General features: G+C 45.8%; 1 protein-coding gene across 3 annotated transcripts in view; it reads right to left on the bottom strand.

The window, feature by feature from the left end:
- The window catches only part of DET1 (DET1 partner of COP1 E3 ubiquitin ligase), an 82,217-nt gene extending 56,952 nt beyond the window's left edge, over positions 1-25,265 (bottom strand). For 2 of the 3 annotated variants that reach the window (XM_073618435.1, XM_073618434.1), the window contains exons 1-2: positions 25,130-25,265; positions 9,488-10,597 (exon numbers count right to left, since the gene is read on the bottom strand). In XM_073618435.1, the coding sequence (XP_073474536.1) occupies positions 9,488-10,585 (1,098 nt within the window). In that variant the 5' untranslated portion in view covers positions 10,586-10,597; positions 25,130-25,265. The remainder of the gene's footprint in view (positions 1-9,487; positions 10,598-25,129) is intronic. The other variant, XM_073618436.1, reaches the window with a different exon arrangement.
- Positions 25,266-26,046: the final 781 nt, after the last annotated feature.

Raw genomic sequence — 26,046 nt, forward strand, 5'->3', positions numbered from 1 at the left:
AACACTGCTTTAACACTACTTGCATTGACTTCTGTTAAATAACTTGTGTGCAAGCCGCATGGATGTTTGTTGGATTGAGAGCCATGGCAGTGTGAACAAGGGAGAAGAGGGGTAAATCATTTGGAGGTCAAGTGGTTAATGCCTCAAAAAAAATAAAAGAAAAGAAAACCCCTAGAGTTGTGCCAATACTAAGCATTTGCACGAGCATCAGTACTCATGCAAATGCTCAGATACCTGAAACCGATACTTTCAGGCTCGGTTCTTTCAGCTGACAGCAGGATTCCCCGACTGACAGCTGAAATGAAATGTAATAAAAAAAAAAACAAAAACAAAACACACAACATTGGTCAGCCGATCAATCAAAAGAAATGGTTTCTCTTTTCTTTTTGTATCTTACCGTTTTTCTTAAGCTACAGATTAAAGAGATGAACTTTGATCTGCAGATGAAGTCAGTTTAACCACTTAACAACCGCGCCATAGCCGAATGATGGCTACAGCGCGGCTCGATAACTCTGGGAGGGCGTACACCGACGTCCTCCCAGAATCGCGCTCCCAGAAATATCCGTGACTGCCAGGTCCAGAGGACCCGGCGCATCACGGTAAATGGCTGCTGAAATGACGGAGCCTTTACTTGTAAACAAATCGGCGTCATGTCCAGTTCCTCTCTCCCCTCTCTGTACCGATCAATACAGTGTGAGCGGAGAGGGGAGAGATCGGGTGCAGCAGCGCTGTGGGCTGGATCTGTAGTGCCCACAACACTGATATGTGACAATTCCAGCCTCATCAATCCATCCATGCTCAGCCATCCCTAATCAGGAATACTCATCCATGCTCAGCAATACTCAGCCATCCATCCATGCTCAGCCATCCATCCATGCTCAGCCATCCCATCCATGCTCAGTCATCCCATCCATGCTACATCAGTTCTCACCCTTGCCTCACAAAAGTGTAATAGGTAGTCAAATTAGATTTGACATTTATGCCCCTAGAACACCGGACAGTGCTCCCTTCATGTTGGGCCTCTCTATGTGGCCAGGCCGTGTAAAAGTCTCACACGTGTGGTATATATAACAAACAAATAACAAACATGTCATGTGGATTTTGCACAGAGCAGCCCGGATCCTCCTTTTCTCGGGTGCCTCTTCGGCTCTCCTGGTGAGTGCCCCCACAGCAAGCAGCTTGCTATTGGGGCACCCGAGCTGAGGGTCCGTGTATCTATTTAGACACGGAGCTGCGGCCCGGCCCCCTTTCTCTCCTCATCGACTGGCTGACATTGATTGACAGGAGTGGGAGTGAATGGCACTGCGCTGCAGTCTCAGCCAATGAGAAAGGGAGCCCTGGGCAGCCGAGACAATCCTACAACATCGCTGGATAGAGAGAGGGGGCTCAGGTAAGTATTAGGGGACTGCTGCATAACAGAAAACTTTTTATCTTCATGTGGTTGCAAAAGTCCAACCACTTTGACTCTAATCAGCCTTAATTAACTCATTCTCTTAGATTTAATTATTAATTTTCCTGCTGATTTTTTTACATTTTATAAACCATTATTAAATTAAAAACTTTTTTTTTTTTTTTGCCTTGTGTTGATATTTTTTTTACACCTTCAACATATATTTACACGTTTCACATTGGAAAAAGTGCAGAATTAAAAGAGAATAAATGGATTTCATTTGTAAATAACGTTTCAATGCTTTGTACTATTGCTGACAGCTGAAGTATAAACAAAAACAGTTGCGGTAGGTATCAAGGTATCAGTAATTGGTATTGGCGAGTACCCAAAAAAAAAAAAAAAAGCATTGGTACTCGTAAAAAAAAAAATAAAAAAAAATAATATAATGGTATCAGTGCATCCTTAAGAGAAAACCTTAAACAAGAAAAGTAAATGGAGGACGTTGTGTCTACCAAGCTGAAGAAAGCGCATCAAAAGGCATCACACAGCACCAGCAAATGACATGTAACTCAATAAATATATTACAATTGAAAAAAAAAAAAATAAAAAAAAGTTCAGTTATGGAGACAGGTAGGGTGGACTTATGCATTCCTACCAAAAGTAAACTTTTCTAAACAATGAATTATGAATTGAAGGTAAAGGCATAGTTCATTTCTTCAGTGTCAGCAGTGGGAGAGGGAGCTGAAGAGAGGTCAGGAATGCTCGAATGAAAATGGCAATTCCTGTATAATAATATCACCCTCACACCCCAAAGAAACAAGCCAATACATGTCACCATACCGTTATAGCCTACTCAGTAATATCCCAGTTTTGCGTCTAATTTGCAGCCATAATGCGGATGTAAAACTACATGATTTCTTTTCCATTTCTCCATTTTCATTCTGACACTCATTTTGATTACACACTTCCAGCTTTACAGATTTCCACTTACCAAATCTACAGACCCTCAGCATTCACGCCCTTTAGAAAATGTTAAAAGTTGCTAAGAGCTTATAATGTATACTTCACATGGTATGATTGAGGCACAAAAAAGGCAGAGCGGGAGTAAAGCAAATTAATAGCTTCAAAAGTGGCACCACCAAAGCAATCGGAAAAAGTCCAATAATTGATAACTTTTCCTGCAAGCCCAGCTAGACACCATAAACAACCTTCTTACTAACAAAGTTAAGTGTGTAACAGAAATTGTATTAGGGACGTGTGACAACGTCCGGCAGATTCCATCCATGTTTTCATATTTTCTTTTTCTAATTAGATATTTGGAATATAATTTGTGCCGCTGCCACTAATCTAATAGCGGAGGAGTTTGAACGTAAAAGCGATTAATGAAACACCTTTGCTCTCACCACGGAAATGCTTCAAGCAACATAGTTCACTGCCTTGGAGGGAACAAAAAAGTTAATTCTTTAACCACTTCCCTACCCGGCTATTGTCAAATGACGACCACAGATGGGATCTCCCATCCTGGGTGGACGTCATATGACGGCCTGGGCTTCCCGACCGCCTAGGGGGCGCGTGCACGCCCGCCGCGTTGCTCGGGACTCAGTGCATGTGCCCGGCGGCCGCGATGTCCGCCGGGCACCCGCGATTGCCCGTTAACCGGGCCGGACCGTGGATCTGTGTGTGTAAACACACAGATCCACGTGCTGTCAGGTGAGAGGAGAGCGATCTGTGTTCCCAGTACAGAGGAACACCGATCGGTCTCCTCCCCTTGTACGTCCCCGCCCCCTACAGTTAGAATCATTCCCTAGGAAACATATTTAACCCCTTGTGTCCCCCTAGTGGTTAACCCCTTCACTGCCTGTCACATTTACACAGTAATTAATGCAATTTTATAGCATTGATCGCTGTATAAATGTGAATGGTCCCAAAAATGTGTCAAAAGTGTCCGATGTGTCCGCCATAATGTCAGAGTCACGGAAAAAAAAAATCAAGATCGCCGCTATTACTAGTAAAAAAAAATAAATAAATATTTTTTTTTTTTTAAATGCCATAAATCTATCCCGTATTTTGTAGACGCTATAACTTTTGCGCAAACCAATCAATATACGCTTATTGCAATTTTTTTTTACCAACAATATGTAGAAGAATACGTATCGTCCGAAACTGAGGAAAAAAATTTGTTTTTTTAAAAAAAGTTTGGAATATTTATTATAGCAAAAAGTAAAAAATATTGTGTTTTTTTCAAAATTGTTGCTCTTCTTTTGTTTATAGCGCAAAAAATAAAAACCGCAGAGGCGATCAAATACCACCAAAAGACAGCTCTATTTGTGGGGAAAAAAAGGACGTCAATTTTTTTTTGGGTACAACGTCGCACGACCGCACAATTGTGGTTTAAAGTGCGACAACGCTGAAAACTAAAAATTGGCCTGGGAAGGAAGGGGGTGAAAATGCCCTGTATTGAACTGGTTAATCACTTTAATATCAGACACTTTTACCCCCTTCCTGCCCAGGCCATTTTTCAGCTTTCAGCGCTGTCACACTTTGACTGACAATTGCGCAGTCATGCAGCACTGTACCCATATGAAATTGTTAGCATTTTTTTCACACAAAAAGAGCTTTCTTTTGGTGGTAATTAATCACCACTGGGATTTTTATTTTTTGCTAAACAAAATAAGACCAAAAATGTAGAAAAAAAAAAAAAAAAAAAAAGAAGGAGGGGCGTGTCTTTTTCTTGTTATAAAATATACAAATAAATAATCTTTCTGCATAAATTTAGGCAAACAATTTTTTACTGCTACATTTCTTTGATGAAAATACCCATAATCAGTGTATATTATTTAGTGTGTAGAAAAGTAATAGCATCTACAAACTATGGTATATATCTGAAAAATCAATCAATCCTGATGTTCTCACAGACTGTATCTCATTTCTCGAGGCCCAAAAATGTCAGGATGGTACAAATACCTCCCAATACTTTTGGAAAGTAGCTAGTCCAAGGTATTTAGTAAGAGGCATTGCAAGTTTTTTGAAGTTGTAATTTTTGTAACATTTGTTTGGAAAACTAAGAAAATGTAAAAAAAAAAAAAAAATCTTTTTTTTTTTTCCACAAGTTATTTTTTTTTATTTTACATACGGTCACCAATGCAGTACAGCATCATCATAACAGAGAGAATATTTTATATATATATATAGATATAGATATAGATATATCTATCTATATCTATATCCCATAGGACGGGTGATCTGTCTATCAAAGTGCCTGGACAAGGGGGAGGGGCTGTATGTGACAGGATTGGGATCCAGCAATGATGTTCCTTAGCGATCGGTGGTCCTCACCACGGTGATCGCTAAGGAACAACATTGCTGGATCCCAATCTACATGCCTATTACCCCTGCAGGGTTTAGGCGCTCTGGTGAGTGAGGGCACGATTGGGGGTGCAACAGAAGAAGGGGAGCACTTGTCACAGCATTACATCAAGATTTTTCAGTGGCTTTTTTGGATTGATACATTACAGCCTTTTTTCAGACTTTATATTTTTTAGGACACTGTCAAAATATTTTTTCTATTTTTTACTTTTTATCAATATACATTTTTTAAAAAAACTTTTTACACCTATTATCACTATTTTGGTATTTTTGTCACTTTTTCACAGTGGTTGAGAGTATATGTTATCTGATGTTTTATTACACTGTTAGTATTATTGTTAGTGTATTGCATTTCATTGATATACACTTTTTTCTAGCATCTAGCACTTTATAGTATATCATTAAATTTTGGTGTATTTTCACGTATATATATTTAATACCCATTATTTTATATATATTTGCACATTTTTTTTTTTTTTTGAACAGCGCCAATTCCCCTATTAGAGTATCTCGGTTATTTTGAATTTCACCTAGGTGATTTTCTGTTTTTTGGGGGGGCTGCAGTTCCTTTTTTTTGTCCTAAGCGCGGAACAATTGATTTTCAGGACGGGAAAAGAAGTCTTCGGAGCGGTGAAGGAGCAGAGTGTATACCGCTCCTGCCCACTGATATCAATGGGACAGCGCGGCTATACCGCCGGCAAAGCGCCTCTGCAGAGGCACTTTGCGGTGGTTTTTAACCCTTTCTCGGACGCTGGGGGGGGTAAAACCACCCACGCCATCCGATTCCAGCACGGACCAAAAAAAAAAAAAAAAAAAAGGGTCCTGCACCATTTCAGTGCGAATGCGATTTGATTTCAGCCAGTTTGGATGGCTGAATTCGTGCCACACAGACATTGCATGTGATCGGCACAGCAATGTGGTGCGAATCACATGCGATGTCTGTCATCGCACAAGTGTGAACCCAGCCTTAAAATGGTTGTATTGCCCACTTGGTCATTTTTTACCTACAGGTAAGCCTATAATAAGGCTTACCTGTAGGTAAGATGAATATCTCCTAAACTTGCATGATTAGGAGGTATTCAGCCTTCATGCAGGTGCTGGCGACAGCGGCGAATGTGCGCTGAAGGTCCGGCGGCTCGTGCCGAAACTTGCAGAAACGGAGGACTCCCACACGCATGCATGGTAGGGACCTCTGCGTGGCTCCGGTGACTCACAGCACCGAAGCCCGCAAACCTGTAAGAAACGCAGAGGGTCAATGTCAGCTCCCATTGGCAGTGACCGGGCGAGCTGTGGGAGCTTCGTTCTAAAGGTATTTCATGATATGCTAGCACATAATGCTATTGTCTTGCAGGTTTTTTTTTTTTTTTTTTTTTTTTTGAGTGGGGGGGAGTTCGGAGGTTTACTACCGCTTTAAAGTGGTTGTAAAGGCAGAAAGTTTTCTCATCTTAATGCATACTATAAGATAAGATAAAAAACCTGTGTGCAGCAGCCCCCCAATACTTAGCTGAGCCCCATCTCGATCCAGCGATGTTACACGAGAAACTCCGATGTCCGGGACTCTCCCTCCGGAATGGCCGAGACACACAACGGCTCCCGCTGCTATCAAAGTCAGTGAGCCATCAGAGGAGAGATGGGGCGGGGCAGGGCCAAGCCGCGGCTCCATGTTTGTACACACAGAGCAGCAGCTTGGGTGCCCCCATAGCAAGCTGCTTGCTGTGAGGGCACTCAGCAGCAGGGAGGGGCCAGGAGGGCCGGCGAGGGACACGAGAAGAGGAGGATTGGGGCTGCTCTGTGCAAAACCACTACACAGAGGAGGCAAAAAACAAGACTTTAATATCACTTTAGTATTTAAAGCTGATTGTTTTTAAAAGTTGGTTGCAATATCATTACGAGAGACCACCCATCTTTAAAATCCTTTAATTTGATTCTTTCAGGTTTTACCTGTTGGAAAGTGTTTTTGGTTATATTTAGGATATGGTGGGCTACTGTGAGTTCTGTCCCAAAAAGTTGTCTTGTGTTCTGTCTACTGACCAAACTACCCGGGACCAGGATCTCTCCCCTCTCCAAATACATGCTCTTGCATATAAAGCTGCCCAGCCTTCTCAAGGTCCAGTTTCATCTAATGATCCAGATCTTCACAGCAGACTTTTGGGAAATTGGGAAATTATGGAAAGCCTCTACTTTTTCCTTTGCCAAAACCAAAGTCAAGAGTTACCTAGGTTATGATCCATGAGAGGAAAAAAAAGGGGGGGGGGGGCTAGGGTCTCTGACCCCTAGCAGGAAAAGGAAATCCATCACTATTTCCGTCAGGACGGAGCTCTGCCTTGTTTACACGTGCAGAGCTCCATTCTGTATGTTTTCCCCGACGATCGGTGGGTGCCGGTGGACATCCAGTGCCCTGCACCCGCAGATAGGCTACTGCTGTGACAATGCACAGCAGCAGCGCGCGCCCCGTATCCGAAAGTACAAAATCATGTGTATATAATATATATATATATATATATATATATATATATATATATATATTTATTTATATTACACACACACACACACACACACACACACACACACACACACACACATACATACATACATACATACATACATATATATATATATATATATATAACAGTGGTGCTCCACCCTATTAAAAATATACAGTGTGCATAAAGAATACAATAAAGACATGAACTCAATCAACATTCCAGTCCATGAAATGGTGATGAATCAAATCAGTGACACAAACAGAAACAATCCACCAATCTTGTGAAATAATCCAAATAAAATGTGCTTGTGCTCTCCTCCACTTGTGTATTAGGCTGCTCACCTTGGGGATATCACAAGGGACTGACGTGAAGCTGACACTGGAAGTCCTCTATTCCATACACCTCCTCTATCTGGTGTATGCAACGACCAGCATATATGGCCGCATTGTGACGTCAGCAGGGCCCACATGCTAACGTCACACTGCGGCCATCCCGTCTTACTTGCATCTATGCCTGTACAACTAGCATGGCTCTCAGTGCCTCGTTTGTTAGTATGTCTACTGTTATGTTGAACCTTGAAAGTTTTTTTATGGGAATAAATTGATTTTAAAAACTAGGGATGTCCCGATACCGATACTAGTATCGGTATCGGCACCGATACCGAGCATTTGCCCAAGTACTTGTACTCGGGCAAATGCTCCCGATGCTTCCACCGATACCTGGAAGTCAGCTGTGATCGGCGCATGGGGGAGATACAAAGATTCTCCCCCAGCGGCTTTCAGCTGCTTTAGTGACATACAGCTGTGATCGGTCACAGCTGACTGTCACTGCATCTTCCTCCGTGCCCCCTCCTTTCCTCTGTGCCTCTCCGCTGTCCCCTGCATTCCTCTCTCCTTATCTGTCCCTCTCAGCTGTCCCCTCCGTTCTGCTCTTCTTATCTGTCCCCTCCGTTCTGCTCTCCTTATCTGTCCCCTCCATTCTCCCCCTCAGTTCCTCTGTCCCCCTCCTCCTTCCTTTGTGTATGGAGAGAGTCAGCTGACTCTGTCCATTCACATAACTGAAACATTGTAATCTCCTGTGATTACAATGTGTCAGTTTATGAATGGAGAGAAGCCGCTGTCTCCTCTCCATTCATTCTCAGTGCAGCTGACGCTGCAGAGAAAGGGACTGTCACGTGACATTAAAAAAAAAGTATCGGTAATCGGTATCGGCGAGTACTTGAAAAAAAGTATCGGTACTTGTACTCGGTCCTAAAAAAGTGGTATCGGGACAACCCTATTAAAAACGGAGCGCACTAGATCGGGCCATTCTGTGCGTGTATATATATATTTATTTTAGATTATATCTATATATCTATAGATTGTTGCACACACGGAGAGTTTGCCAACCAGATAGAGGAGGTGTATGAAATAGATGACTTCCGGTGTCAGCTTCACGTCAGTTCCTTGTGATATCCCCAGAGGGGAACTTCTTTGACCCTCTGGTGAAACAGGGGTCAAACTGTGAGGTGAGCAGCTCAATACCCGAGTGGAGGAGATCACAAGCACATTTTATTTGGATCATTTCACAAGAATGGTGGATTGTTTCTGTTTGTGTCACTTATTTGTTTCATGGACTGGAATGTTGATTGAGTTCATGTCTTTATTGTATTCTTTATGCACACTGTATATTTTTAGTAGCGCAGCACTGTTTATGTATTTTGATTATTTGAGTGAAGAGAAAAAACTGTGAGTGATAGAAATACAATTAGAATAAGAAAGAAGCTGCTAATTGATTTACTGTCACTTATTATTTGATTGACTTTACACATTTTTACTTCATGAATATATATACACACACACACGATTCTGCACGGTGCAGCTACCCTGTAGCAGTAAATCTATAGGGCAGTCAGCAAGCTGTTAACCACAGCCACCAATCAGATTCAAACCTGCCCAAACGTCTAAATCTAATTGGTGGCTGTTGTGAAATAACTCATGTGACCTCTGGCTTTATTAAACCCACCACCTGTCTCTTTTGATTCCTCCAGTCCACAATATTCAACTGTGGTTTGTGAAATTCTCCTTTATAAATTACTGAGCTGGATGCCAGTGCTGTCATTTCAACATACAAGAGACCAAATCTATCATTTAGAAGTGCTATACTGTATATTCTCCATCACATTCACAGACAACCTGTAAGACATTACTTTGCTCTGCTTCCATTAATGCCACCCAATTGAAATAATGAAAGAATTTCTTTATACCTGTACCTGCGATGGGTCGTTGACTCTCAGTGTGACCACGTCTTCACTAGTATATTTGATAAACAAATGACTTTCATCCAGTAGCTGCATCTTCCACATACGGAGCTGCCGCAACTGATCAAAGTACTGGAAGAAACGTCTTTTAGCTATAGCGCTGCCATCTTGTTCTGCTCTCCTCCACAAATACACCAGCAGTCTGTGCTTCAAAGAGTTAATAAACGGCTCTTTGTACAAGTTTGCCATTCCGGTTTGAGTTTCGCGTTGCACTTCGGGGTAAACAGCTGACAATATTAAAAGGTCATCCTCATAGCAGAAACGACCTATTGTGCGTACATCAATGAAAGTCCCCTCTGAGGTCACCTGAAAAACATGAATTGTTTGCTGTTGCACAGAAAGGATTGCCAATATGTTTTTGTACAAATAGAGGCCCTGATTGTGTGACAGAATGATTTTATCACATTTAAAGGTCCTTGAGTCACAAAGTTTGCCGGTATGAAGGTCTATTATATGAAGAGAATAGTCCTCCAGTGGGGATCTGGGATTGGGGGTGACGGACTCGCTGTTACGGTAGATTTCATAAAAAGGCGGATAGGGCTCTTCGGGAAGATAGGCCGCCGATCCCACAATGACATAGCGACAGTCGTCCGTAAATAAACTGCATTCGCGATTCAAGTGCTCCCCATTAGAAGCCACGTTAGTGATATGGAGAAGTACAAAGAACCGCTCAAACAAGCGTCCCCTAATGTTCACTGACCTCTGGTCATTCGAATTTGCCAAAATTTCTCCTTCATACCCGTTCAGAAGATCTTCTGCTGCCTGGCAGCCTTGGTACTCGTAGATCTCCAAGGAGGTCTGGTCTGAAGAAAACGCAATAAAATATCTGCCATCGGGGGAGAATTTGCGAAGGAAACAAGGTGGTTTTTCCACATTGACGACTGTAAAATTGGGAAAGACGTTCTGGTGGAAAATACGAACTTGGTGCCAATGGGACCCTGGCTTCCCAGAACTGATTTTCCTACGCTCCAGACGGTGAATTACATTTTGGTTCTGGATTCTCCTAGGTCTTATTGTAGGAATGTCATGATCCATCATAAACATAACTTCATCTTACTGAAAAAGAAGCACAAATTTATTTTATCGTTATTTATTGTGGGTACTTCTATAGCACCGTCAATTTACGCAGTGCTTTACATATATATTGTACATTCACATCAGTCCCTACCCTCAAGGAGCTTACAATCCAAGGTCCCTAACTCACAAATACTAGGACCAATTGATACAGGAGTCTTCTGACACTTGTTTACATGTAAAAATCAGTATTTTTTACTAGAAAATTTACTAAGGCTACTTTCACACTGAAAGCACTGGACATCGGCGGCAAAGCACGGCTAGTTTTAGCGGCGCTTTTCGGCCCCTAGCGAGGCGCTTTTAACCCCTTCTAGCAGCCGAAGGGTTAAAAGCGCTAACAAAGCGCTTTGCAGGTAATTCGGCAGCGCTGCCCATTCATTTCAATGGGCAAGACGTTTTGGGAGTGGTCTATACACCGCTCCCAAACTGCCCCAGAGATGCTGCTTGCAGGACTTTTTTTTTTTCCTGTCCCGCAAGTGCACCGCCCAGTGTGAAAGCACTTGGGCAGCATGAGAGGCGCTTTTCAGGTGTTATTTTTAGCACTAAAGCGCCTGAAAAGCGCATCAGTGTGAGAGTACCCTTGGAAACCTCAAACATTATATTTTTTTATTTTAAGCAGAAGCCCTACAGAATAAATTGGTGGGTTTAGCAATTTTTTATGCCACACGGTATTTGCGCAGAGATTTTTCAAATGCAATTTTTTGGAAACAAAAACAAAACAAAAAAAAACACTTTTTTTAATTTTAATGCAAAAAAAACACAATACAGAACTCAATTATTTAGTAAAATATAAAATATGATGTTACACTGAGTAAAATAGATATTAAACATGTCACTCTTTAAAACTACGCACGATAAACAACGTACATTTTGCTATCCATAAGCGCGCTTTAAAAGCCTTTACAGGTTACCACTATATATTTACAGAGGAGGTCTAGAGCTAGAATTACTGCCCATGATCTGACATTTACGGTGATACCTCACATGGGCAGGATGATCGCTGTTTGAGTGACGCATACGTTTGCCTTTAAGCGTGAACAAGAAAAGATAGGGGCACTTTAAAAAAAAAAAAAATTTCTAAATTATTATTTTTTTTCTTTTTTTTTTTTTTTTTTTTTTAAAATCACATTTTTTACATAATCACAAGGAATGTAAACATCCTGCTGACAGCAATATCCATGTGACAGGTAATATTTATGGAGAGATCTGGGGTCTACAAGACCCCAAATCTCTCCTCTGCACTTAAAAGCATTTAAAACACCAATTATCTGTGTTTTTGAATGCTTTTGATTTCTTTAAAAATGGCGCCGTTGACATCCGTGTAAACCAGAAGCGATGTCAGGTCATCGCTTCTGGGTTACAATAGTGGAGAGCCAATCAAAGCCGGTTCTGGCTTTGTTCGGCTGTCCGACCAGCCGGCAGACATGCCGTCTGGTCGCTCGAGTCAGCCAATGGGACGGAAGAGCCCGAGCAAGCTCTGGAAGGCGGGGAGAGTAAAAACAGTATGGCATCATGCCGGGATAACCACAGAAGGTCTAGCAATGTATGGGTACGTCGCAGGTCCTTAAGTGGTTCACCTACCAGCATGTCTTTGGAGTGTGGGAGGAAACCGGCACAAGGAGAACATGCACAATCCAGTCAGGTAGTGTCATGGTTGGCATTCAAAATGGACGACCCTAGTGCTGCCAGGCAGAAGTGCGAAACACTTAGGCCCCTTTCACACTGAGGCGCTTCTAAACTGCCAGTAAAACATTTGAATGCTTTTGAAGAGCTTTCCATTAATTTCAATGGAGAGGGGCGTTTTTTCACCGCCCTGCCAGCCCACTGCCCCAGTGTGAAAGAATACATTGATTTTAATGGAAATAGGTTTTCCTGAGCTTTTCAGATGCTTTTTTTAGCGTGAAAGCGTATGAAAAGCGACTCGGTGTGAAAGGAGTCTTAGGCACTGTGTTTAGGACAGTGAGCACCATCAAAAACAAAACAAAGGTGGAAGCAGCAGTATGGCAACGCAAGATCACATCAGGTATTTCTGGTGACGAAACAGTATCAAAACAATAACGATTATTTAGTATTATGTCATTTATTTAAAAAACAATATCATTGAAGAAACCCCCGTTTAGTACATAAATATATTAATTGAAATATGCCCTTTTAAATGCTGGCTTCAATCACAGTATGTTTATTCTAATTAAATCAGACAACAATCGGATTAATAAAGAAAAAGCCCAGCTGGGGTGATGGAAACAATGAATAAAGCTGCAGCTGTCATCAGTGTTATATTTCATGCACTCTGGGCCTGGGCCAGTGCGAGGTTTAGGCAAGTTAAGTGTAGCCTTATCCATCTCCGCCCTAACCGAACAAAAAAAAAAAAGCCAGATTCTGGCTAAACTAAAAAGGTTACATTGGGGGAGATTTACTAAAACCAGAGCACTCAGAATCTGGTGTAGCTCTGCATAGTAACAAATCAGCTTCTAACTTCAGCTTGTTCAATTAAGCTTTGACAATGAGCCCCCGTTTACATCGGAGCGATTCGACATGCCAAATCGGAGCCTATTGCTGGCAACAACACTGCTCCAAACAGTGCAACGCTGACTTTGCCACGCCGCACTGATTTCCAAAAGTAGTTCCTGCACTACTTTTGGCAACTTTGGGGGGCAGTTTCAATAGACATCTGTAAAGGAACCCGTACAGATGTCTTTCAAATCACCCCTGAATTCACACTGAAATGCAGGTTTGAAAAAGGTAAAAGATATTGTTTTTTATTCAAAATTGTCGCTCTTCTTTTGTTTATAGCGCAAAGAATAAAAACCGCAGGAGGTGATCAAATATCACCAAAAGAAAGCTCTATTTGTGGGGGGAAAAAAAAGGGTGTAAATTATTTGGGTACAACGTCGCAATTGTCAGTTAAAGCAACGCAGTGCCATATCGCAAAAATGGCCTGGTCAGGAAGGGGGTAAATCCTTCCAGGGCTGAAGTGGCTAGTTTTAGTCAATCAATCCCTGTGTGTTAAAGCTGAATTCCATGTATAAATATCTTTTGCATAGTTAGAGATAGATATATCTATCTCTAACTATGCAAAAGATATTTATACCTTTTTATTAAATATTTTTTCCTGGGGATCAACCAGGTTATATACACAGTATCTCCCAAAAGTGAGAACACCCCTCACATTTTTGTAAATATTTTATTCTATCTTTTCATGTGACAACACTGAAGAAATGACACTTTGCTACAATGTAAAGTAGTGAGTGTACAGCTTGTATAACAGTGTAAATTTGCTGTCCCCTCAAAATAACTCAACACACAGCCATTAATGTCTAAACGCTGGCAACAAAAGTGAGTACACTCCCTAAGTGAAAATGTCCAAATTGGGCCCAAAGTGTCAATATTTTGTGTGGCCCCCATTATTTTCCAGCTACCCTCTTGGGCATGGAGTTCACCAGAACTTCACAGGTTGCCACTGCAGTCCTCTTCCACTCCTCCATGACAACATCACGGAGCTGGTGGATGTTAGAGACCTTGCGCTCCGCCACCTTCCATTTGAGGATGTCCCACAGATGCTCAATCAGGTTTAGGTCTGGAGACATGCTTGGCCAGTCCATCACCTTTACCCTCAGCTTCTTTAGCAAGGCAGTGGTCATCTTGGAGGTGTGTTTGGGGTTTACCCTGTGACCCAGTCTCTGAAAGGAGGGAGATGATGCTCTGCTTCAGTATGTCACAGTACATGTTGGCATTCATGGTTCCCTCAATGAACTGTAGCTCCCCAGTGCCGGCAGCACTCATGCAGCCCCAGACCATGACACCCCCACCACTTTGCTTGACTGTAGATAAGACACACTTGTCTTTGTACTCCTCACCTGGTTGCCGCCACACACACTTAACACCATCTGAACCAAATAAGTTTATCTTGGTCTCATCAGACCACAGGACATGGTTCCAGTAATCCATGTCCTTAGTCTGCTTGTCTTCAGCAAACTGTTTGCGGGCTTTCTTGTGCATCATCTTTAGAAGAGGCTTCTTTCTGGGATGACAGCCATGCAAACCAATTTGATGCAGTGTGCGGTGTATGGTCTGAGCACTGGCAGGCTGTCCCCCCACCCCTTCAACCTCTGCAGCAATGCTGGCAGCACTCATACGTCTATTTCCCAAAGACAACCTCTGGATATGACACTGAGCACGTGCACTCAACTACTTTGGCTGACCATGGAGAGGCCTGTTCTGAGTGGAACCTGTCCTGTTAAACCGCTGTATGGTCTTGGCCACCATGTTGCAGCTCAGTTTCAGGGTCTTGGCAATCTTCTTATAGCCTAGGCCATCTTTATGTAGAGCAACAATTATTTTTTTCAGATCCTCAGATAGTTCTTTGCCATGAGGTGCCATGTTGAACTTTCAGTGACCAGAATGAGAGCAATAACATCAAATTTAACACACCTGCCCCTCATTCACACCTGAGACCTTGTAACACTAACGAGTCACAGGACACTGGGGAGGGAAAATGGCCAATTGAGCCATTTGGACATTTTCACTTTGGGGTGTACTCACTCTTGTTGCCAGCGGTTTAGACATTAATGGCTGTATGTTGAGTTATTTTGAGGGGACAGAAAATTGACACTGTTATACAAGTTGTACACTCACTACTTTACATTGTAGTAAAGTGTCATTTCTTCAGTGTTGTCACATGAAAATATATGCAACACTAACACAGTGATCACTGCTAGCTTCTGGATCCTGTGCTGAGCGACTGCCTTTCTGCTTAGTGAACACAGGAAGTTGACATTCGTACCATTCACTTAACACTTTTCTCAATGTTCTTTAGTTGAGCAAGGTGCAGATCGTGGCATCACTGACATTGCAGCACCTAATACAGTGATGTTCAGCTTACAGAGGGATCAGAAAGCAATGTAAGTATACATGTCCATTCCCTAAGTATGCAAATGTACAATGGGTATGGAAAATAATCACCCCCCCCCCCCTTAAAATAATCACATTTTGTTGCTTTGCAGCCTCAAATGAAGACAGATACAGTTTTTGTTTTTATCCAGCTGTATTTACTCAGTGCTACTTAGAACATCCTAGTGAAAGATATAACACCAACATGTCAGAATTTAATTTTTAAAAATTAAAAAACAGAATCACAGGTGGAAAAAGGATCCCCCCCCCCCTCAAAAAAAATGACTTGGAAACTCAATCAGGTGTAGCTAATTACCTTCTCAATGGTGCACAAAGCCATTTGACTTTCAACTGTGATCATTTGATTAGCTCAGCATGAAAAGAGCTTTCCTGGAGCATTTCAGTCCCTGGTAGTGCAACTGAAGCAAACAATCAACTATGGGTGGCAAGGCACAGTCACCGGGATAAAGTTGTGGACAGGCAGAAGTCAGGAGATAGATACAAAAAAAATGTCAAGGGCCTTACCAATGCCTAGAAGTACAGTGAAGTCTATTATTAAGAAGTGGAAGGTATTTGGTACAACACAGACCCTCCCTGGATCAGGACATCGCTCCAAACTGGATGTAAGAGCCAGGAAGAAAACTGGTCAGAGAGGCTACCAAGAGGCCTATAGCAACTCTGAAGCAGTTGCAGGAATTTATGACAAAGAGTGGTCATTGTGTGCATGTGACAAGAATTTCACAAATGTGGCTTGTATGGGAGGGGTGCAAGAAAAAAGCCACTCCTCAAGAAAGGCCACATGCAGCCACTACTGAGCTTAGCCAAAAACACACCCTGAAGATTCCAAGGTCACATGGAAAAGGGTGTTATGGTCAGATGAGAATAAAATTTGGTATCAACACCAATCGATATGTCTGGAGGAAATCCAATACAGCTCGTCATCCAAATAACACCATTCCTACAGTAAGTCATGGAGGTGGTAATATCCTGTTATGGGGGGAGGGGGTGTTTTCCACAGCAGGGACGGTCAGGATAGAAGGAAAAAATGGATGGGGCAAAATTCCATCAAATTCTTGAGGAAAATCTGCTGCCCCCTACCAGCACACAGCAAAAATGACCACACAGTGGTTGAAGGAGAAAAAGGTGAATGTCCTTGCATGGCCTAGTCAGAGCCCAGACTTAAACCCCATTGAAAATCTATAGAATGACTTGAAGACTGCAGTCCACAAATGGTCACCATCAAATTTAACTGAACTTGAGCAGTTCTGCAAAGAAGAGGGGGCAAATATTTAAAAGATTAGATGTGCAAAGTTAGTAGAGACAAATCCCAACAGACTAAAGGCTGTAATGAAAGCAAAAGGTGGTCCAACAAAATACTGACATAAGGGGGTGATCCTTTTTCCAACTCCATGATTCTGTTTTTGATTTGTTTGTTTTTTTCTGACATGTTGGCGTTATATCTTTCACTTGGATGTTACAAGTTGCACTGAGTAATTACAGCTGGATAAAAACAAAAACGGTGTCCGTCTTCGTTTCAGACTACAAAGCAACAAAATGTGATTATTTAAAAAAAAAAAAAAAACGGGGGGGGGGTGATTCTTTTCTTTACCTACTGTAACTATGCATAAAAGAAAATCCATCAATATACTGTACATACAAGCTGCTTGCTATGGGGGCCCCATGAAAAACTGACAGGCAGACCTGATTGGATCGCTCCTGTGTGAAAAGGGGCCTTAAATGTGGCGACTACATTTGTTTTCACTTTTCAAGAACCTTTTGAGCAAGTACAGAAATAAAAATGCATCAATCTTATCGCTTCCTGTAAGAGCGCACAAGGTTATCTTAGAGCTGGGTGATTTTCTCAAAAAAAAAAAAAAAAAAAAAAAACTTGATCCAAATCGAGTTTTTTTGGACACCGCGCCGGTCCTGAGGAGCTGCGGGCAGGAGTTTTTAGGCGAGGCCACGGCTTCGGGCCTAGTCCGCGGCGTCCGGCCTCGCGGAATAAGCCAAAGCCGTGGCCTCACCTAAAAACTCCTGCCCGCGGCTCCAGGACCAGCGCGGTGTTAGCGCCGGTCCTGGTGAAAAAAAAAAAAAATCGATCTGCTTAAATTTTGAATCGATTTGACCTCTCAACTCGATTCAAGTCGATTTTTTTTCCCAGCCCTAGGTTATCTTCCTTTTGTAAAATGCCAACTTCCCCACCACCCTCTAATGGAGATGAGGAGAGAAGGACATGTTTGAGATCCAGCTCAGGTGACAACCACGGCTCCCTCCACAGATACAGTAGAGCGAGTGACTGTATCCACCCTCAGCCAGAAAGTCTGTTATTTGCAGGGTCACCAGGTGAAAATGAAGGAGGGAAAAAAAAGCCTGATAAAAGAAGATGATCAATGCAGCCACCAAATTGGCATACAGCAATATATTTATTGTTTTTAGGTTTAGATATGCTTTAATGTATGCGTTATTTCAGGGCTCGACAAACCCCAGGCACCAGGTTGCCATCGAAACTAGAAGTTTTGTGCCGCCTGATATCTCCACAAACCCCATGCGTGCGCCCCCCCCTTCCCCCCTCCCCCTTGCTATGTATCCCAGGCTCCGCCTGCTCATCTGCGGGTGTCGCCAAGAAGAGGGGAGGGAGGAGAGCGCACACACACAACTGCTCTCCTCCCCTTCTAGGCGTTGACCCGGAAGTGACGTGTGTCACTTCCAGGTCTCTATTCAGAGTTTCCCCGGCCATCAAGTGAATGAATGTAATGTGATGTGCATTACATTACATTCACTGGAGCACAGGGGAGACATGCGGGTCTTTTAGACCCCGGATGTCTCATTCAAGAAAGCCTGTCAACAAATAAAAACTTTTCAAATTGTAAAAAAATTAAAGATACACCCAAGCACATAAAATCCCCCCCCCCTCCCAAAAAAAATTGGGGTCCCCCAACCCCACATATACGCACATACAAACGTAAACGCACAGGCGCCTGCAAACATCAATTGCAATATATATCGCTGCGCACACCAGAATGAGAGCTATAATTCTAACACAAGACTTATGTAAAGCTAAAATGATGACCTAAGGGGGGGGGGGCTTTTAAAGTGTCGGATAAAGAAAACACATAGGGTACCGACATGTTTACCTCTTCATGCCGACGTAACGCAAATATACGGCCTTCGGCTGGAAGTGGTTGTAACGGTGATACAGTTTTTTTTAGAGCAGACGGTCGGCTTTCTTGTGATAACAACCAATGCGGCCAAGCAGCCGCTCGGCTGTTATCACAAGCAGCGGGAGGGAACGCCCACACTCCCGCGGCTTGCCCGGGCTCTCCCGTCCTCCCCCAGGAGGCCCGAGCGACCAGCCGGCACATCCGCTGGCTGGCTGGAGACCCGAACAAAGCCGGAATTGGCTTCGATCAGGTCTCGGATCTAGCAGCCCGGAAGCAATGCCATGACATCACCTCCGGATTACTAAAGACCTAAAATGTGCCAAATTTTTAAAAAATTACAGCATTCAAAACAACTTGGCGTTTTGAATGCTTTTAAGTGAAAAGAAGAGAGTTGGAGTCTTATAGACCGCAGATCCCTCCATAAAGAGTACCTGTCACTGACTATTGTTGTCACATGGGATGTTTACATTCCTTGTGACAGCAATAAAAGCAATCAGAAATTTTATTTTTTCAAAAGGGACAGTGTAAAAAATAAAAATAAAAAACATAAGAAAAAAAAAAAAAAAATACAAAAGCGCCCCATTCCTCCGTGCTGGCGCACAGAAGCAAACACATACGCAAGTTGCACCCACAAATGTAAACAGTGTTCAACCCACACATGTGAGGTGTCGCCGCAATCGTTAGAGTGAGAACAATAATTCTAGTGCTAGACCTCCTCTGTAACTCTAAACTGGTAACCTGTAGAAATTTTTAAGTACCAAAGTTTGTCGCCATTCCACGCCTTAGGAATCTATTTACTCAGCGTAACATCATCTTTCACATAATACAAAAAAAAAATGGGCTAACTTTACTGTTGTTTTGTTTTTTTTTTAATTCATGAAAGTGTATTTCTTCCAAAAAATTTGCACTTGAAAGAACGCTGCGCAAATACAGTGTGACATCAACTATTGCAACAATCGCCATTTTATTCTCTAGGGTCTCTGCTAAAAAAAAATATATATATATATATATAGAATGTTTGGGGGTTCTAAGTAATTTTCTAGCAAAAAATACTGATTTTAGGTTTGACATGTTGGGTATCTATTTACTTGGTGCAACCTTGGCTTTTATAATTTACCAAAAAATTTGGTCATTTATTGCATTTTTGTGTTCCCTAAAATTTGTGTTTTTTTTTACTGAAATGCTGTGTTTCCTAGACCTTTGCGATAATATTGTGCGACAAAAAAAAATTGTAACTATCGCTATTTTATTCTTTAGCTAGGGTGTCTGCTTTTAGAAAATATAGAACGTTTGGAGATTTTAAGTAATCTTCGGTCTAAAATGATTTTTGTTTTAAACGTGTGCAAAAAAAAAAAAAAACAACAAAAGTACACGGCTCTGGCTGTGAAAGGGTTAAAGGAGAAGTTCACCTTCAGGAACATATTACATGTTCTACCCGTATAGTTTAAAAAAAAACAAAAAAAAAAAACAAAAAAAAAACTGGCTCCTAACATTTTTTTAGCTGGCTCGTAGATTCAAAACAAATCTGTCTAGCCCTGTGTTATTTATTAACTCAGTATCATATTATATGGCGTTTGTATGCACTCATTGTGTGTTTAGTGATATTTTTTTTTTTAGATTGGGTAAGCATTTGCAAATATAAAATGGGATGTACTAGGGCTGTGATGAAACTATAAATACCAACATGTCACTGGGTGTCATGCCTGTGGCTGTCAGAGTCCTGCAATGCCTCATGGGACTTGTAGTTTCACAACAGATGGAGTGCCAAGGGATCTACAAACCAAGACTACTTCTGCTGCTTATTTTGACTGCAGATTCTGCTTGTCAGGAATCCTCATCCAGCAATCAGCTTCCCTGCACAGATTCAAACAGGAAAGCCTCACTTTAAATCCACTCAGGGTTCTAATTCTTAACTGAAACCCAGATGAAGGGGGAGTTCCTTTGACTCCCGAAATGCATCGGCTGTCTTTTAATACAATATCAATAAATTAATTTGGACTCCTATCTTTTGGTCTGGTGCTCCTTCCATAGATGTACATCTTTTTCAGGGATTGGCCCAGCACTGGGTAAGAATACTTAGTACTTCCAGGTAAGAAGGATGCAACTACACTCATGGGAAAACACCCAGTTCTTCCAGGTAAGGAGTATGTACTCACACCGCTCACCTCTTGTGACGGGGATCACTCCATCCATGGGATAAATGCCCAGTACTTCCAGGTAAGGAGAATGTACTCATTCTGATCATCTCCTGTGACAGATCAGCCCAGCACTGTCACACAGAGGTAAGTGATCAGTACTTCCAGGTAAGGAAGATGTGACTCACTCTGGTTCCTCTCCTGTGACGGGATTGGCTCATTGTTGTCACATGGTGGTGAATTCCCAGTACTTCCAGGTATGGAGCACGTCCTCTCCCATATCCTGTCCTGTGATGGGATTGGCCCAGCACTGTCACATGGGGTCAGGCACACATCAGTCAGCTCTGATCTCTCAGACTCCTCACTTCCCCGCATATTGTGCCCACCCCATGACCCCCAGTGACGCTCCCCTATCCGGTCACACTCCCCGTCCCGTGACCCCGGATGCGCTCCCCCCCATCCCGTGACCCCCGGATACGCCTCCCCCATCACCCGCGGATACGCTCCCCCTATCCCTGTGACCCCCAGATACGCTCCCCCATCCCGTGACCCCCGGATACGCTCCCCCATCACCCGCGGATACGCTCCCCTGTCCCTCCCGGATACGCTCCCCTATCCCTGTGACCCCCAGATACGCTCCCTCGGTCCCCGATACGCTCCCCCATCCCGTGACCCCCGGATACGCTCCCCCATCACCCGCGGATACGCTCCCCCCATCCCGTGACCCCCGGATACGCTCCCCCATCACCCGCGGATACGCTCCCCCATCCCGTGACCCCCGGATACGCTCCCCTGTCCCTCCCGGATACGCTCCCCTATCCCTGTGACCCCCAGATACGCTCCCTCGTCCCCGATACGCTCCCCCCATCCCGAGACCCCCGGATACGCTCCCCCATCACCCCCGGATGCGCTCCCCCCATCCCGTGACCCCCCGGATACGCTCCCCTGTCCCTCCCGGATACGCACCCCTATCCCTGTGACCCCCAGATACGCTCCCTCGAGCCCGGATACGCTCCCCCATCCCGTGACCCCCGGATACGCTCCCCCATCACCCGCGGATACGCTCCCCTGTCCCTCCCGGATACGCTCCCCCATCCCGTCACTCCCGGATACGCTCCCCCATCCCCAGGACCCCCGGATACGCTCCCTACCCCAGGGGACACCAGTCCTTCCTGTAGCACTTTGCTGTATAGTGGGGGTGAAGAAGACCTCTGTGTGGGGGAGGGGGGGGGTGAAGAAGACCTCTGTGTGGGGGAGGGGGGGGAGAAGACCTCTGTGTGGGGGAGGGGGGTGAAGAAGACCTCTGTGTGGGGGAGGGGGGGTGAAGAAGGACCTCTGTGTGGGGGAGGGGGGGGTGAAGAAGACCTCTGTGTGGGGGAGGGGGGGGTGAAGAAGACCTCTGTGTGGGGGAGGGGGGGGTGAAGAAGGACCTCTGTGTGGGGGAGGGGGGTGAAGAAGACCTCTGTGTGGGGGAGGGGGGGTGAAGAAGACCTCTGTGTGGGGGAGGGGGGGTGAAGAAGACCTCTGTGTGGGGAGGGGGGGGTGAAGGAAGACCTCTGTGTGGGGGGAGGGGGGGGTGTGAAGAAGACCTCTGTGTGGGGGAGGGGGGGGTGAAGAAGACCTCTGTGTGGGGGAGGGGGGGGGGTGAAGAAGACCTCTGTGTGGGGGGAGGGGGGGGGGTGAAGAAGACCTCTGTGTGGGGGAGGGGGGGTGAAGAAGACCTCTGTGTGGGGGGAGGGGGGGGTGAAGAAGACCTCTGTGTGGGGGAGGGGGGGGTGAAGAAGACCTCTGTGTGGGGGAGGGGGGGTGAAGAAGACCTCTGTGTGGGGGAGGGGGGGTGAAGAAGACCTCTGTGTGGGGGAGGGGGGGTGAAGAAGACCTCTGTGTGGGGGAGGGGGGGGGAGAAGACTCTGTGTGGGGGAGGGGGGGGGGTGAAGAAGACCTCTGTGTGGGGGAGGGGGGGTGAAGAAGACCTCTGTGTGGGGGAGGGGGGGGGTGAAGAAGACCTCTGTGTGGGGGAGGGGGGGGTGAAGAAGACCTCTGTGTGGGGGAGGGGGGGGTGAAGAAGACCTCTGTGTGGGGGAGGGGGGGGTGAAGAAGACCTCTGTGTGGGGGAGGGGGGGGTGAAGAAGACCTCTGTGTGGGGGAGGGGGGGGTGAAGAAGACCTCTGTGTGGGGGAGGGGGGGGTGAAGAAGACCTCTGTGTGGGGAGGGGGGGTGAAGAAGACCTCTGTGTGGGGGAGGGGGGGGTGAAGAAGACCTCTGTGTGGGGGAGGGGGGGGTGAAGAAGACCTCTGTGTGGGGGAGGGGGGGGTGAAGAAGACCTCTGTGTGGGGGAGGGGGGGTGAAGAAGACCTCTGTGTGGGGGAGGGGGGGGTGAAGAAGACCTCTGTGTGGGGGAGGGGGGGGTGAAGAAGACCTCTGTGTGGGGGAGGGGGGGGTGAAGAAGACCTCTGTGTGGGGGAGGGGGGGGTGAAGAAGACCTCTGTGTGGGGGAGGGGGGGTGAAGAAGACCTCTGTGTGGGGGAGGGGGGGTGAAGAAGACCTCTGTGTGGGGGAGGGGGGGGTGAAGAAGACCTCTGTGTGGGGGAGGGGGGGGTTGAAGAAGACCTCTGTGTGGGGGAGGGGGGGGTGAAGAAGACCTCTGTGTGGGGGAGGGGGGGTGAAGAAGACCTCTGTGTGGGGGAGGGGGGGGTGAAGAAGACCTCTGTGTGGGGGAGGGGGGGGTGAAGAAGACCTCTGTGTGGGGGAGGGGGGGGTGAAGAAGACCTCTGTGTGGGGGAGGGGGGGGTGAAGAAGACCTCTGTGTGGGGGAGGGGGGGGTGAAGAAGACCTCTGTGTGGGGGAGGGGGGGGTGAAGAAGACCTCTGTGTGGGGGAGGGGGGGGAGAAGACCTCTGTGGGGGAGGGGGGGTGAAGAAGACCTCTGTGTGGGGGAGGGGGGGGGTGAAGAAGACCTCTGTGTGGGGGAGGGGGGGGTGAAGAAGACCTCTGTGTGGGGGAGGGGGGGGTGAAGAAGACCTCTGTGTGGGGGAGGGGGGGGTGAAGAAGACCTCTGTGTGGGGGAGGGGGGGGTGAAGAAGACCTCTGTGTGGGGGAGGGGGGGGTGAAGAAGACCTCTGTGTGGGGGAGGGGGGGGGGGTGAAGAAGACCTCTGTGTGGGGGAGGGGGGGGGTGAAGAAGACCTCTGTGTGGGGGAGGGGGGGGGTGAAGAAGACCTCTGTGTGGGGGAGGGGGGGGGTGAAGAAGACCTCTGTGTGGGGGAGGGGGGGGTGAAGAAGACCTCTGTGTGGGGGAGGGGGGGGTGAAGAAGACCTCTGTGTGGGGGAGGGGGGGGTGAAGAAGACCTCTGTGTGGGGGAGGGGGGGGGTGAAGAAGACCTCTGTGTGGGGGAGGGGGGGGTGAAGAAGACCTCTGTGTGGGGGAGGGGGGGGTGAAGAAGACCTCTGTGTGGGGGAGGGGGGGGTGAAGAAGACCTCTGTGTGGGGGAGGGGGGGGTGAAGAAGACCTCTGTGTGGGGGAGGGGGGGGTGAAGAAGACCTCTGTGTGGGGGAGGGGGGGGTGAAGAAGACCTCTGTGTGGGGGAGGGGGGGGTGAAGAAGACCTCTGTGTGGGGGAGGGGGGGGTGAAGAAGACCTCTGTGTGGGGGAGGGGGGGGTGAAGAAGACCTCTGTGTGGGGGAGGGGGGGGTGAAGAAGACCTCTGTGTGGGGGAGGGGGGGGTGAAGAAGACCTCTGTGTGGGGGAGGGGGGGGTGAAGAAGACCTCTGTGTGGGGGAGGGGGGGGTGAAGAAGACCTCTGTGTGGGGGAGGGGGGGGTGAAGAAGACCTCTGTGTGGGGGAGGGGGGGTGAAGAAGACCTCTGTGTGGGGGAGGGGGGGGGAGAAGACCTCTGTGTGGGGGAGGGGGGGGAGAAGACCTCTGTGTGGGGGAGGGGGGGGTGAAGAAGACCTCTGTGTGGGGGAGGGGGGGTGAAGAAGACCTCTGTGTGGGGGAGGGGGGGGGGGTGAAGAAGACCTCTGTGTGGGGGAGGGGGGGGTGAAGAAGACCTCTGTGTGGGGGGGGGGGGGTGAAGAAGACCTCTGTGTGGGGGAGGGGGGGAGAAGACCTCTGTGTGGGGGAGGGGGGGGGGGAGAAGACCTCTGTGTGGGGGAGGGGGGGGAGAAGACCTCTGTGTGGGGGAGGGGGGGGGAGAAGACCTCTGTGTGGGGGAGGGGGGTGAAGAAGACCTCTGTGGTACACAGACTTCTGGTGACAGAGAACTCTCACACCCCCAACATATAAACACCGCCCCCCGTACACCAACAGGAAAACCCCGCTCCGTACTCACAGGAATCAGACGGTAACGCGTTATTCCCGTCCGCCAACACCCGGGACACCGGCAACTCTCCACATTCCGCACCACGCATGCGCACTGAACTCTGGCCGTGACTGACCCAAACAGCGCTCTTCATTGGCAGGGAACGTATTTCCGGCGCATGCGTGGTCTGTACATCCGTGCAGTGTACTGGCAGAAGGTTCAGATACGCATGCGCAGTACATGCATCCCAAAGCGCACAGTGACAACTGTTGTGTTGAAGTGTTTAGTGTTCAGAATAGAGTCACTTCCAGGCGCCTCCCTGATCCCTCATTCCCCTGAGATTATCATTCCTGTATACAGAAACACATCCTATAAAGTTTACACTTTAAAGTGACAGTATACTCTGGCTTAACAAAAAAAAAAAAAAAAAATCTCTACAAATATCATACAGGTGTGGTGAAGAGCTTCAGCTACAAATATATATTCCTAAAGTATTAAACCCAAAAGCCAACATTTATAATATTGCAGCTTAACCAATTCTTAGATGTGATGGCTGCATTCCTTTTCCTTTTTTCCTTTATTCTCATCTGGTGATCTGGCCAGCAAAACTGTTTTTTTTTTTTTTCAAAAGAACAAACTCTCCAGCAGAGTGTATCCATTACAGGTACAGACAAACCATCTACCACCGACAGGGGTGCTTACAATGATCTGCTTTTTTTTTCTAGTTATGTAAAACCTTTATCCCAAAAGGGACAAATCTATTTGCTGTAAACAAATTATAAAGTGTAAGGCCTGATTCACACCGAGGCATTTTTAGTGCTTTTTGCATTTTGCAGATTTGCTCTACAGAACGTGTTCCATAGGAAACAATGTTAAGTGGACTGTAGTGCAAATCTGCAAAATGCAAAAAGCACTTGAAATGTATAGGTGTGAACCCGGCCTTAGAT

Source organism: Aquarana catesbeiana, linkage group LG03 (genome assembly GCF_042186555.1).
Source record: "Aquarana catesbeiana isolate 2022-GZ linkage group LG03, ASM4218655v1, whole genome shotgun sequence".
Taxonomy (NCBI): domain Eukaryota; kingdom Metazoa; phylum Chordata; class Amphibia; order Anura; family Ranidae; genus Aquarana; species Aquarana catesbeiana.